Source organism: Taeniopygia guttata, chromosome 2 (assembly GCF_048771995.1).
Source record: "Taeniopygia guttata chromosome 2, bTaeGut7.mat, whole genome shotgun sequence".
Taxonomy (NCBI): Eukaryota; Metazoa; Chordata; class Aves; order Passeriformes; family Estrildidae; genus Taeniopygia; species Taeniopygia guttata.
In genome coordinates this window covers 39,569,958-39,584,827 of record NC_133026.1, presented here as the reverse complement: position 1 = coordinate 39,584,827, position 14,870 = coordinate 39,569,958, and the positions used below count along the sequence as shown (strand labels likewise).

General features: G+C 34.4%; 1 protein-coding gene across 1 annotated transcript in view; it reads left to right on the top strand.

Moving 5' to 3' along the window:
• Positions 1-14,870, top strand: part of NEK10 (NIMA related kinase 10) — a 93,673-nt gene that overhangs the window by 61,888 nt on the left and 16,915 nt on the right. Inside the window, 5 exon segments of the mRNA XM_072924251.1 lie at positions 101-176; positions 179-300; positions 357-441; positions 11,240-11,331; positions 14,375-14,501. Coding sequence (XP_072780352.1) covers positions 101-176; positions 179-300; positions 357-441; positions 11,240-11,331; positions 14,375-14,501 — 502 coding nt within the window.

The following is a 14,870-nucleotide window of genomic DNA, read 5'->3' as shown; positions in this document are numbered from 1 at the left end:
TTATGTGTGTATGCACAAGTGACACTTCAATTTTTGGATTTTCTAGTGAGTGTTGGAAAACGACAATATCTAACATTGCTCTTTTGTTCTTGCTTGTCAGAAAAATTATGAGAAGTTAAGTCTGCATCATAGCAGCAGTAGAACAGCCAGTTGTAAAAGCGAATTTTCAGAAAATACTGACTTCCAGTTGACAGCTGTTAGTCCGCACATGGAAAAGATGAGGAAAAAACATATGAAGCAATCCTGGTAGAGGATGACAGGACTATGGAGAAAGGTAGATATTAGCAAAAGAAGCATCAGGTGGTATCATGCTGGTCAGAGGTGTGTGTATTCTTTGTTTTCATTTATATTTGCAGGTATTTTCTCTGGATGACAGTGAGATAGACATAGTGGACAATACAAGCTGCTCTAGTTCAAGTAATTTGGAAGAGTCTGCTATTGGTAAGATTCTTCAAGAATGAACTGTAGACAACTTTCTAACAGTAAAGCATTTGTTTAGTCCAATATATGAGAGTATTACATTATTTGTCACAAGTTCACAATCTGTTGTTACCTAAGAAAATCACTGTGCCTCTGTGACAGCCATGTCTACTTTATTAGATTTGATACCACCAGGACTTTGTGTAGCTTGTCCCCATATTTTGCAGTAGCAGCTATGAAAAATGGAATATTATTTGGCTTCTTGAGAAAGAAGGTGGTTTTTAATTTAAACATAAGATGACTAATACTGATAAGAAACAGATGGAAGAGTGTGAAAAGAAAGTTGAAAGAGGCAAGCTTTAGCTGCCTGGAAGAATTGACTGAATGGAACTCATGGAATGCGTAGACTTTAATTAGGACAGAATTATGTGACAAAACACAGCATGAATTCTGCCTATAGTTATTTATGGTAATCAAATTGGAAAGCACCAGCTGTGTTGGGTGTTATCTTAAGTAACAGTTTTTTGGGATTATATTTCCAATTTGAAAATTAAAAAAAAAATAAACTCAAAAAACCCTAGCAACTAACCACTGTGACTTTACTTGCTAGATTGTGAGCTGCCATGACCTACCTATTAAATGCAATGGGATTCTGATTAGTGAAAATCAAAGCTCATTTTATACTAGAAAAAAAAGAGATGGGTGTTAGAGTTAAGCAAAATTTAAGATTTCCATTAATAAAATATAGGGATGATTTAGATGTACTTTTAGAAGGTAAAGGGAATGTAGTTGTCTGAAGATTAGAAAACAGCATTGCTGCAAATGTCCCAGGCTTCAAAAAACCTAGAATAGCATTATTTGTTTGTAATCCTATTTGGAAGCTATATTTTATTTTATATTTTGGTCCAGGTACTCAAGAGCACTGATGAGCTTTTTTTACTGAAGCCATAAGTGCAGAACAAATAATGATTTGGTAATTCTACTTAAAATCCATTAAAGTGATTTGCTAATTGTAATTGGATAGCCTGCCATTCTGAAGGCTAGAGGATCTGTGGCTCGCCAGCTGTGAGATTATTGTCAAAGTTTGCTTAAAAAATAGTAATTTTAGAAAGCATTTTTTTTGTGGCCACTTTCTTGTGCTAAGAGAGTAACAGGAGAAGGCTGCAGGATAGAGGGAAGCCTTGAATAACTGTGGGAAGGGGCTGCATAGAATTAAGCTCTTGAGAAAAAGCAGCTTCCAGGGACAAAGTTTGGTTCTGTGTTCATACTGAAGAATAACACATTGTGTGTCTCACAGGAATGTAATTCTTTGTGGGCTAATTCAGCACTGTGCAAAGAAATTTGAAGCCTTTCTGTAGTTTGTAACTCACCACACCCAAAGCATTAGTGGTAAGGATTTCCTTGTAGTTAATTTTTCTTTGTTAAGATTTAGACATTAACAAAATGTCAGCTTTTACTAATATTTGAATATTACTGTGCCACATTGCCATAGTTTTAATTAAATATTTTCTGTGGAAAGATCCTGTCAGTTCTTATCAGTCCCAGTAACTTTAATCAGCATTTCTAGAAGCCATCCATTTTTCTCCTAGCATAGAGTCTAATTATTATATAGATACTTCAGGATTGCTTTTTCAGAAAAATAACTCCACAGTCTTACATTCTTAGATCAGCTGTAGTTTCTATTTCATGTTGAAGTCGGTGTCATAGATCAGCTGTAGTTAATGCTGGAAAATGTTTCTACTTTTGAGGAGTAAAGAAAAGATAACTTAAAAATATTATAAATTCAGCATAATTGGGAATTTCTTGAAAAATGTTCCATTCATTAATAGTAAGTGGCTAACAGAGTTTGAATTATTAGCCATGGTTTTGGTAAGCATGTCAGCATTACAGGGGAATATGTGACCAACTTTGATCTACCTAACTTGGAAACTGCTAACATGAAGATGAGAGTTTTAGTTCCAGGTATGTTGATTAAGATCGTGAAAGGATATGTCTAATTGTGCTGTCATCACATCATTCTCAGAGAAAATGTGTTCATTCTAATTTCAAACTAGGGTGGTATTTTGCAAAAAGGTGTGAAATGCTGAGCTGTTCAGTAGCACAGATACTGGTATGGATTTGTCAGTGTAATAGGGGGAAGCTTTTTTCATAGTCCCATATTGTCATATTATTTTTAATGACTTTGCATACTCAGTGTTTTTTAATTGTGTTTTTAAAAAAGGATTGTTCTGATTAGTATAGAATGTATAGACAGTGTATTTCTATATACAAGACCAGCTCTTTTAACACGATTGCCAAGTGCAGGGTGTGTAGATTCTGGAATAGTTGCTTCTGGTACTCGAAATGATTAATCCTACAGGAACAAGATTCTGCACATTTCAAAAGCATAGAGGCAGCAGTGACAGATGCATTTTTCTTTTCCTGAAGTAATTATAATTTCAAATTATGAAGATTGACAGAGGATAGGGACATGCTGAGTCAAAAAGCTGTGAAGAATGATGCGATGATAACAGTTTATTAGTTGGATTTTTTTTCTTAGTTTAAAATTACAAGGTTCACAACTTTACCTTAGCATAGTCATATTAAAGGGGTTTTATTTTCGTGTGGTTTACAGTGTAACCATACTTTCACTTCTGTTGGAAAAACCAAATAGCAGGAAAATATGTGATATGTCTTAATGCATAGTAGTCCAGTAGAGCTGATGTGTCAGTTGGGTGAGAGTTGAAAAATTTACTTTTTGTCTGGAAATGCTCTTTTGGACAAAATTTTTTATTTTCCCTAATCATGTTCATTTTCATTGCAGCCAGGACATTGTCCTAAATACATTGAAAGACAATTCTATGTGAAACATGCTATTAGAAAACCCTTGGCTATGGCTTTATGTACTCCTAACCTTCCTCCCAATATAGAGGTAGCATGCAATAGATTCTTTTCAGAATTGCTCAGCCTTTTCAAGAGATTAGGAAGTCTCAAAACACTGCCCTTTTGTGCAGCTGTATCTTGTTTAAAAGTTTTCTCTTACGTCATAATTTCATTTATGCTTCCACTATTTGGAGTGGAAACATAAATGAAATCTCTGCCCATATCTTGTTACCAATAAGCAAAGACACTGATATTCAGGATTCCTTTCCTGTAATAGTATTCAAAGTTACCATGTAATGAAGACACCACAGATGTGCCTGAACAATATTCTAGTGATGCAACTCTAAAATTTAGAATCTCCAATATCTTTCTTTGACAAATGCAAGTGGTTTACCCAGTGCTAGGACTTGAGTCTTGTGCAGGTAATGCACAAGTTGAATAATTGGGGATTTCTAGAACTAGGATACTCTCAAAACAGGAACTTTGTGTGTTTTATGTAGCAAGTGATTTGGCTCATCACTTAGGTCATGAGTTTAGGTCATCACTTAACTCCAAATTTAATATTTTTGAGGAAACACGTTGTGAAATAACCCCCCATTCAGTAATTTCATTTGTTTTCTGGAGCCTGTAATTTGGGCCACATTGCAGGCAGCTTATATCTTGGAAGTTCTGTGGTCACAGAGATAAGCCTTGTTGATTTGCTTTTTGTTTTTGGGGTTTTTTTGGTTTTTTTGTTTTTTTGTTTTTTAATTCAGACCAGTATTTGATGGATTTGGTCACTTGAGAAGACATTCCTTCTTTAGATAAAATAACTAGATAGTTTGGTAATAAGTTTTGGCAATAAGATTGTCTGGCATCTGCTTTATATGTTTTTCTGGTTTCAGATTGTGAGGAGAAAGTTTAGGGAATTTCTTGAAAATTATTATTGCACCAATGGGCTGTCTGTGAAGAACTTTGGAGTCCTTAGTGTTTTGTAGGCTTGCTTTTCCTGATTTGTCCAAGATTCAGATTTTTCTTGAGACCTCAGGCTAATGGGATTTTGTTGAAGACATCAGCCAAGACCTGGTTTTCCTATATGATGTCTGAGTTTAGTTTGAAATATGTTTATGTCAACTTCTGTTGCTGTACATGGAATCACTGCAAGTAAGAAAAAAAACTTAGTTGTTTGCTCTGCAAAACAGCTTAATTAACCTGGTTGGGATTGTCCATTCCAGTGTATAGTCATTTGAAGGGCAGTTTACTATGAGTATTTTGAATTAATAAAGGTAATTTCACCTTACTCCTGAAAAGATAGTTGAGCTGTCATTCAAAAAAAACCACTCCTTTTGCTTCCATTTTGTCAAGGAGATGTACTGAAGTTCTCTGCTAATACAAAAATTTTATTCAATTTTCCAACCAGTCTGATCAAACTTAGAAAGGTTTTCAAAGATACCATTGAAGTGAAAGTTAAAGCCAAAGCAAAAGTTACTGTCTTCTCAGTTTTTTTGGATCTTATCTCATGTTACCAGCTCTTTCCTTGCAATTGCCTGTTTAGGTGCCTCAAGAGCAGAACACTAAACTTCATATTAAAATATATTTGTATAATTTTTACTGATGTCAATGCATGTTAAGAAGTTAAAGTCTTAGAAGTTGCTCTAATTATATCAGCTGCTAAAGACCAAAGTAGCAGTCAGAGAAATTATTTATGCTTCATTTGATACTTTTTTTAATGTCCTCAAGGAATCTGCATAGAGCTACTCAGAACAGGGAGGCTGATGGGAATTAAAAGCTTTGGTTTTTGTGTGTTTCTTTCACAATCTACAAAGAGTGGGCATAAAACAGAAAAGAGATGGAGGGTTTATATTTAATTTTCCTTGAGCTCGTCTTGATATGAAAAATGCCCTCTTACAAGGCATTTGAACAGAACATATTGCTCTTCCTATCCATGTCAAAGAAGTAGCCATGGTAAAAGGAAGTATGTTCATGTTCCAGGGAACCCTGAGCTGAACATCAGGATACACTGTGTGCTCCATGACTTACATGGGTTAACTTGCCTGCACATTGTGCTGTTTCTTACTCCCTGACTGGCTTTGTATAATTAGGATAACTCATACACAGAAGACTAGGGATTATGAATAAAGTCATTAGTGTAGCTTGAAGGTGTGGGTACACATGACTGTGTTTGTTACAATGATTTTTACATGTTTGAGTCTCCTTGTGTTTAGTAAATAAGAAAATTATTTCCCTGTGTTTTCATAGTGAGTAACATAATGAGATTCCTCTCTCAGGTCTACCTGCTCAGTGGGTCTTTAGCTTAATAATAAGCAATAAAAATAGGCCTGAAGGGTATTTGCTATTGTTTAGTGATGTTCATCACCTTTGGGGTTTTGTTTTTTAGCACTAATAAGTATTTTCCTAACTTTAGCATATGAATCAGAAAATATTGCATCTCTGCTGTGTACAGTCAGTGGTGAGACAGACTCCTTGGTGTGAAATATTGTGCACTTGTAAATACACTCATAAGATGGTAGATTAGCAAGTCAAATGTGGTGAGTCATCAAACTGATCAAGCAAATTTGGATATGAACCTTTTACTGATAAGAGATCATTTATTTGAAACAGCCAAAGGGTGGAGTATTTCAAACCCAATTTTGTCTATGAATACTTGAAAAGGGGGGTTGTTTTTATAAAATTGTAGCAAACATCTGTGTTCACTCTTAGCTTTCTAGCCAAGTGGGTTTAGTTACAGATTTTCTTGCAGATATTCACATAATACATTATGGTATTTGTTGTGACAGAGTGTCTGAGGTTGTAACTCATAATCCTTACCCCAAGCAACATGACTCACATCCACTCAGAGCCTCTAGTTTTGTATTTGTGTTATTGTGTCTGTATCCTAAGCAGGTAAAATACCTGTTCCTTAAATAGGCACAATAATATTTTCCCTTTTCTTCACTTTCTAATCTGTGGGCACTCTCTTTTTGTATTCTTCTATCTCATTAACAAAGTTAGTTGAAGAACTTTTGCTTCTGTGAGGGCCTAATTTATTTGCTTTTATGTAATTTAGCTGCTCTTATCAAATAGTCTTTTGTGCTAGCTACCACAGAATTTTGGTATCTGTTTTGCTAACCAAATTATCAGCAAAGGTTAAAATGTTGTTTCTTTCGTTTTCATTCTCTCTATGTCTCTGTGTCTCCTTTTTAGGGAGATGAATTTGGCATAAAGATGTATAATTTCTTTTGGTTTTAAAGCGAATTCAGTTTGACAGATGAAAGCCTCCTTCAGAATTTTTTTTTAATTCAGAGGATCTCAGAAAAGTAGGAAAAATATTTCAGAGTCCAGCACAAAAGTTTGTTTGAACATGAAAAGATGTAAGACTCTCAAAAATATGTTTGCTCTACAGTTGCTCAAGAACTAATATAACTGCTGTAATAAGACCAACAATGGGAAAATAGTTTGACATAAAATCTTTTATTTTCTTATCTGCTGCTTGAGTGATTAGATGCCTCTGTTCTTGTTTAGTGATAATGTTTGTGATGTTACCAGTGTGGAAAAAAATCTCATATAGACAAAGATGCAGGCCTTTTATTAAAATATATAAATTGTATAGGAAAATTGTAAGAATATCCTAGTCTTGCTACTCAGACTTTCAGTTAGCAGACTTATCTTTTCATTAAACATACACTCAATCAAAATGAGATACCAGGGTGGTCTCAAATTACCATCCAAATTACCATCAAAAGAATGGTTTTACAGGAATGATTTAAGAAAAATGCTTAAGACTAATATTTGCTTTAAGGCAGTGCTTTCCAAGTGCATGAATAATAGATGTCATCAAACATTATCCTTCCTCTACACCTTTTTTTGGCAGTGTGCAATAAATTATTTCAATGTTTACTTTCAGTTTGATAGCTGATTAGATGTTGGCCCAATAACTGGTTATACTGCTGTCTTCAAGGTCTTGACTTCAGTAGGATTATTTTAAAAGAAATGTATTGCATATGTTATTGCATATAGATAGGCAGCCAATGGAATGGTGGCAGTAAAAATCTGGTGGACCTCTAAGAAAGTGGGCAAATATTCCATCTCCTTATCCAGACTAGAGACAATGTTGTGGCTATAGTGGTAGCAGTAATTGTAACAATCTAATGCAAATCCAGGTGCATATTCTGTGGACATTTAGTCAGCATGTGTAGTTACTTTCTGTAACAATTTTCTGACATAATTTATTAAAATACTCTGTTGGTCTGATATTTTTTATGATGTAAGCAAATTTTTGATACATCAAACAGCAACTTGATAGTCAAGTTGTGGGTTTGGGTTTCTTTAATGCTGTTTTTTAAAAGTTATTTTGACACCATATCTGGGAATAGAAGATACTAACATGCATGTTGTATGTTTCTTTTAAACATAAAAGAGTATTTATGTGTTTGTTTCAGCTTTTTAAAACTAAGTTTTAGTGCTTCTGAAAGTCTCAGGTAAGGTAGGTGTAATTTATTATTTAAATGTAATTGTCATTGTTACCATCAATTACAGTTGGTAGTTTCACAGTGGAACTGTTCCTTAAGTTCCTTCATGAAACATGTCTTTGGTTGCCTTTATGGCTTCATTTTACCTCACCTAGGACACCAGTTCTGCTTGAGGGTATTGTTACAGGATGTTTCCACACAAAAGCTTTAGATGATAAATAATTTTAACAATGGACCTTGCTGTTGAAACTTAAACCGACATCAGTTGATTAGCCAAATTCTTGTTTTATATTTTTAAGCAGATGTTTTTCCATAGAAAATGGTGCTTTTGTATTTGATAGTTTAGAGTATGTTGTAGTAGTGTAGAGTCCCTTGTTCCTTTGAACTCCTCTGGATTTTCTGTATAAGCATAAACACCCATTTCATGCATTTTGGAGGCCTCATTTCTTCAAAAAAGAAACAAACAGAAGCAGAATATGTCATACTATCCCTCTTCTGAAGATCTTCCTTTTTTTTTCTATTTCTTTGGTAATGCACCAAATACATTCTTGACTTATTTTTTCTGATAACTTTGGCACCACCCTTATTCAGAAATCCTGTTAATTATTTCTTCATTTCTGCTTTTCCTTCATATCTGGAAAAAAAAAAAACCTCTCAAAATCACTCTTGGCTGCATCTTCCTCTCAAACAATTTTTTCATTTTACCTTTAACTTAACCAGGTAAGTATTTATAATGATAGAATTGATTCTTTTCCTATGTTTCTTCACAGACCCTGTTTGAGTCAAGTGCAATATTTTAATTTTGCTTTCAGAATGTTCTTAGTATAACACCATCCAGTCTGCCATTTATCCCTTCCTAGCCTTGCATCTTTTGCAGCCCTGTTGCAGCCTCCCCCTGTTTGAGCATTGCAGAAAGAACATTTTCTTTCTCTTTGTAGAAATTCACTACTATACAAATCTCTGCCCCTCACATATTCATCAGCAGTTAATTTGTAATGACTCCTTGAAACTGTAGTTTTCCCTATTGCCACAAAAATAGATAAAAATTCTTGCTGTACTCAGGCTATTGTGGCTGCCATCCATCAGGACATCGTGTTTGTTCTTTCAGTTCCCTGGAGTCTGTGCCCATTTGTTATTGCTTATCTCAGCTGAGATCTGCAGGCTGGGAAAGTAATCGTCCAGCGTTTAGAGAAGGATCTAGCGTTGAAACATGTAGACCTATATTTCTGACATTGAGATATTGCTATCCTGGTGATGTAATACCAATTTTTTTCCCACTTTACTAGTACTGACCAAGGAAAGACACTTTTATTTAGTAGAAGTCATTCTATTTTGGACATACAGAGTAAACCAGCCTTTAAAAAAGCATAGCTGTAAACTAGTGAATTTGGACGTATTTCCTTTGGAGGAAACACGAGAAGGAGTCAGGGAATACTCAGTTCAAACATAATGTCTGCAAGCTATAATGATCTACAGAAAAACATTTTAGCCTTTGTTGATATTTTCAGTTCTGTGAGTAAATTTGGCACATCCATTATCTTTTGTCAGTGATGTTTTCCTTTTGGATAAAAGTCTTAAAAGCTTTGGTCAAGTCTGTAACAACCTATTCACACATGTACCCTCATCTTCCAAATAATGCTATACTTCTGTATTAAAAAAAACCCCAAAATAAACAAACAAGGAACTTGGAGTGGTCTGGAGTGTATGGACTTCATAGGAACTCCTAAAGTCTTTGAAGCGCACAGATACTACAACCAGACATGAAATCTGGTCCTCCTAGACTTTTAAGTCACATTTTTGCTGTCATACTAGAAAAGAGAAAAAGCTCTGCAAGTTGAATAACAGAGCAATCCAAATTATGTCCTACTTGTTCATTGCTGTTTGCTGTTAACATTCTAAACGTATTTCTATTCAGAAAAAAAATTATTTAAAGCCTACAAAAGAAAAGACCCTGATTTATTTATTTTTGGTTTATAATACAAGCTACTGATAGGAAAAGAGGAGACAAATACCACAGAACAGGGAGCAGTGAAAAGGGAACGTGTCAAAGAAGTGAGGATTTGATGAGTGTCCTTAAAATAACTGAAGATTTTAAGGTTATAGTGTCAAGACCACACTGGGTTCCTTTGGGCCTTGAATATAGCAGTATTGAAATAGCTGGTAAATATAAGAAAACTAAGCAAAAAACCTAAATCAAAATTGTTCTTCTGGTGACTATAATCAATTCAATAGGCAATAATCTATATTTTAGATTATTATAGCATGGCTCCTTGGGCAGAACCAACTTAGATTATTCTTTAAGTGACTCAGAGGAAATGCAAAGCTCATTTTCCTCTTACTGATTATGAAGAGAAGACCTAGGGAAAAATACGTCAAACTGAATTTCACTTGACTTTATCAAGACATCTGCCAAAAGGCAGTGCAATAAAAAACCCCAGCAATATCAATGATGTTGTCGCCCTGATCCTACTAGAAATGTGTCTCCCTGTGGTAGAGAAGGATATTTATCTGTATCACTTTATTTCTGTGAGACCATAGTTCAGATCTGGAGGGTCTTTAGATACTAATAGTTGTGAATATCTTTCTTCTTAGTAATGTAGCCAGCACAGAAATTCATCAGTAAAAAAAATGGTAATAGTTCTGTTGTGGACTAGTTAATGTTGGTATTTGGATTTCATCACCCTCTCAGTAGAATTTTTAATCTTGACACAAGATCACTTTTGAAAAAAAAAGCAATTGTAAATTTATACATAAGACTTGATGATCCTCAGTGTGTTTCAGTGAGAGTAAATGTTAGAATATCTAAATTAGTCTCTGAAGTGTAGTTTAGAGAAAATTGTATCTAGGAGAGGTACAGGGCTACGGGTTGAAGTTTGCTTAGCTCCCACGTCTAATAGTCAACTTGGAAAGGTTATTTTGTGAACTAATGTTCTTTTGTGATACACTGAGTGTTTTATAGTGGAAGTCTGCTGATAAGCTTTTATTTAATTTCTGGGCCTGACAATGTGTATGACTTTAATATGCAAGATTAAATATCCTGAACAATAGATTCACCTCATTGAAATAGTCCACGTCAGACATATTATTATAATGCTTAGGGAAGAATTAAAATAAATTCAATAAAATCAAAATATATTAAAAATATATTGTGTTAGTCTATGTAAAAGACTCAGTTAAGAAAATTATGTTTGTCATATATTTATCCTTTTGAATAATTGTGACAAAATTTTAACAATTGTTGAGGTGCAGTAATACTGCTTTTCTCATGGAGTAATTTAGTGATTCAGAGAAAGGTATTTTCTTTTGAAACACATTGTCACTTACATTGTCTAAATTTTTAACATCTTAGATTATCCTTTTTTGTTCCCAGCATTATTGGGAAAACAAGTCAAGCGTTTCAACTTGGTATTTACATCTACGAGTTTTAAACATTGTATGCCATTAATGTGCTAAGGCAACAAAATGAGCTGCCCTCCTGATTTTACTCTTGTCACCTACGATGATGGCAGGAATTGCCGTATCACAAAGGAAGGTGTGTCAGATCAGCGATCCTGTTCAGCAGATTCTTATTCAGCTGCACAAAATTATCTTCAGCACTCAAGTAAGAATTACTGTTGCTTCTGACATTCTGTACTTTTTAGTCATTTGCTGTTGTCAAAATGATGTTACTGCAAAGTGCTGCTAATTTAGTTACTGTTCTTTAAAAACAACAGAACTTGACATTTTTGCAGATGGCAGGATGCTTTAAAAATATATCATTAAAATAAAGACTAACTTTGAATATTAGTATGTGGAGGATGGCAATAATTGAGTCATATAAAAAAAAAAAGCTGTAGCTCACCTAAGAAAAATGGATTGTACAGTAAAGTATTTTTACAACATTCTGTCATACCAGCAATATGACTACTTAGGGTGACAATATCATATACTGACTTGGAGAGTTAATAAAATGCTTTCTTCTGTAGTAATAGCTTCAATAACTTTGAAGTTATATTTTAATTATCAGTACACAGTAATGCTGTCTTGGGAATTTTAGTGCAATAGATGAAATCCTGAACATGTTAACTATTTGAAATGTCAGATATTTTTCAAATTTAAGACTTATTTTAAAACTAAGTTCAACTGTTTCATAGTGAGAGAGAATTGAAGTTATTTCTTGTTGATTCCAAAACAAAAATGGAGCTGAGATGATTAAAAATCTGGGTTCCACCTAAAACTGTGATTGGCATCTCTTTATTCTGCAGAAAGATGGATACCAGGCCCCTATTTGAGAAATTTGCTATTATTAAATAAACAAGTTTTTATTTTCCAAAATGAAGAGTTTACATTTGGGATGTGATGTTTATCACCTCAGGGCTTTTGAGATTGATCAGACAAATTTCTTTGGTTTTGTTCAGAACTGAATAACATAACTGAACTTGGATGTGCTTTACATGTCTCTCTTTTGTTTGTTTGTTTTTTTTTTTTAGTTGTCAAGCTTTTCAAAACAGGTAATACAAGAATTAAATTATCAGAGACAAAGGAAACAAGCATTATTTAAAATAATTGGAAATTATATCCTTCTTTCATCAGCAGAAATGAGGCAGTTCAGTTTTTACATGGTATTTTAGGAGTATGTCCAAGGTGCTCATTAGTGGGCCTATCCTCTCTGTTGAAGAAGGTTTTCTCAAGTGGCTTCTAATTAATATGAGTTATTGTAGTGTAATGTGGATGCTCAAGAACTGAGAACTAACAGCAACTCAAAAACTGGCTCAGAATTGACCACTGAAGCAGCAGCAACAGCTTTTCTCTGATTTCAGAGAAACCAGAATCCATACCTGCACTTGTTTAGTATGTTCCACATGCCTCCCTTGCATTTGTTTATGTTTTTACAAATCTGAGGTCGAGTATTTTTTATAATACACAGCTGTTTTCTCAAAATGTTACGTATTCCAGTTGACAGTTCTAAACTGAAGTTTGCAAGGAAGAGTTCTTGCCCGATAGTTCTTGGCTGCCAGCAGCCTTCCCTGTTTCCATAGGAACAAGAATCAAAGTGATCTCTGGAAAACAATGTAAGAAAAAGCTTTTTAAAAAGCATTATGTAAATCCTTGGCCTTTTTTTTTTTTTAACTGATCTGACAACTGATTTCATTAAAACAAAAGCTAAAATTGAACACTAGTGCCTGAGGCAACTCCAAGTTTCTCAAGCACTGGACTTGTTCTTTAGCATTTCTGCTTCAGTATATCCCAGGGTCCCCATGGTACATTAACTACACACTGCAGCGGTATGTAATCCAGAGTATATGTTGTCAGCCTTTCCTAAGGCATCATTTTATTTACTCTTTCATAGGCTAAGGAAAATTCAACTTCTGACTTAAAGCACATGTGTAAGGCCTTATCTGCATGAAAAAAGAATAGTATCTGTCTGTAAAAAAAAAAAAAAACAAACCAAAAACAACCCCAAAAAACTGCATGCCAGCAGCTGTCTGGAGAAGTCTTTTGTGCTGCTTAGCATGTGACTTTGACCCCTGATTTGTCAGAACAAATCAGGATTCTGTGAGGCCAATAAAACCATTCTGGATTGATAGCTGTCTAAGAGCAGTAATTTGTTTGAGTGGGATAAATGTCTCTATAATGTCTACTATGGCAGTGTTTGAATGTGAATCATTAGTAGTCAGCCCCTCCCTAAGTAGTCAAAAAGCTGAATTCAGTTGAGTGGTACTTTATGAATTTGCATCAACGAAATTATTACAAAGTGTGTACTAAATGGTAGAAAATAATAGTTTTTCAAACAGTCTCTGCAGGTATAAGCAATTATGCAGAAACAACATAGAAGATAAATTCAAAAGGGTAGTAACATACCATAGAATTGTTGTCAGACTGGGTTGATGTCATTGCAGTTACCAACAGCGGACACTGTACATTTGCTGTTAGAACATAAAAATTATTTTAAAGGAAAAATTATTTTAAAGTTTTTATTGAAGACCTTAAGTAGTCTTTGTGGGTAAAAATAAGACTTTGTGGGTTTTTGTTTGGGTTTTTGTTTTTTCTAAATATAGGTGAAAGATATGTTCTTTTTCAACCAAAAAGATACAAGAAGAAAATGTATATAAAATCAGTTATGCTTTCTAAACAAGTGAAAGGTAAATTACCTCTCTCAGGAAGCTTAGAGCAAAAGGGGTGCTCTGAATTTTATTAAGACCCATAAGGAACTTAAAAGAGGCCACTGAAGCCATTCTATGCCCATTCAATGAAGGTCTAAGCTTCTTCATTAATTCCAGACAGAGCGATTAATTATCACCAACGTGAGATCTAGTGTAATGTTCTTTGTGCTTCGTCTATAGAAAAATGTCCCAAATACTAGCACTTTGATCAGGGAGGCAAATCTGGTATTACCAGTGTTAGGCTAATAATGATGTTTATCTTCAAGACTAGAGGAGCTGAGTTATATGGTAAGCTAAGCCTAACAGAATGGGAAAAAAAAGGAGCCATATTATAATATGCCATTAAATCAAGTCCTATACTGTTGTTTATCATTATGTGATTGCATATCCTCAATTATTTTTGCAGGGTAGCTACATTTCTCAGTAATGGCACTTCTGAATGGGTTATTTTTGTGGCAGGTGTAACTGAATGGTGAAAGTGGATTTCTTTGTTTCATGTAGCTTCCTTCAGCTTTGCAATGCAACTTGAAAAGCAGAATCAATGAGAGATTCAAAAAGTCCCACTTCAGTTGGCAGAACAATCCTTGTAAACTGAAATCAGAAAACCCCATTTACTACTTGTGGTCAAGTCTCTCTTTCCATTCAATTATGCTGTTGATATTAGTATCACAAAAATATAAGTGTAAGAGTCCATTTTCAAAAGGAAATCCTTAGAATAATCTCCAGCTATCCTATATTTGGCAAATATGGAGTCTCCTTAAGTAAGAAGTTTTGTCAGGTTGGTTTCAAGTTTGTATCTTGTCATTAGAACTCTTTCTGTAAATGGAAAGGACCTGCTAGTTCCTAAGACACAAAACCAGATTTCATCTCATCAGAGCTCAAAAAGACATGAGGAAGGGGAATGTAACTAGAGATTATATAAACTCCTAATTTATGCAAGCTCTGCTTGATATGTTTATAGTTCCTTAATATTTTTCATGTTTTGGACTGTATTTCT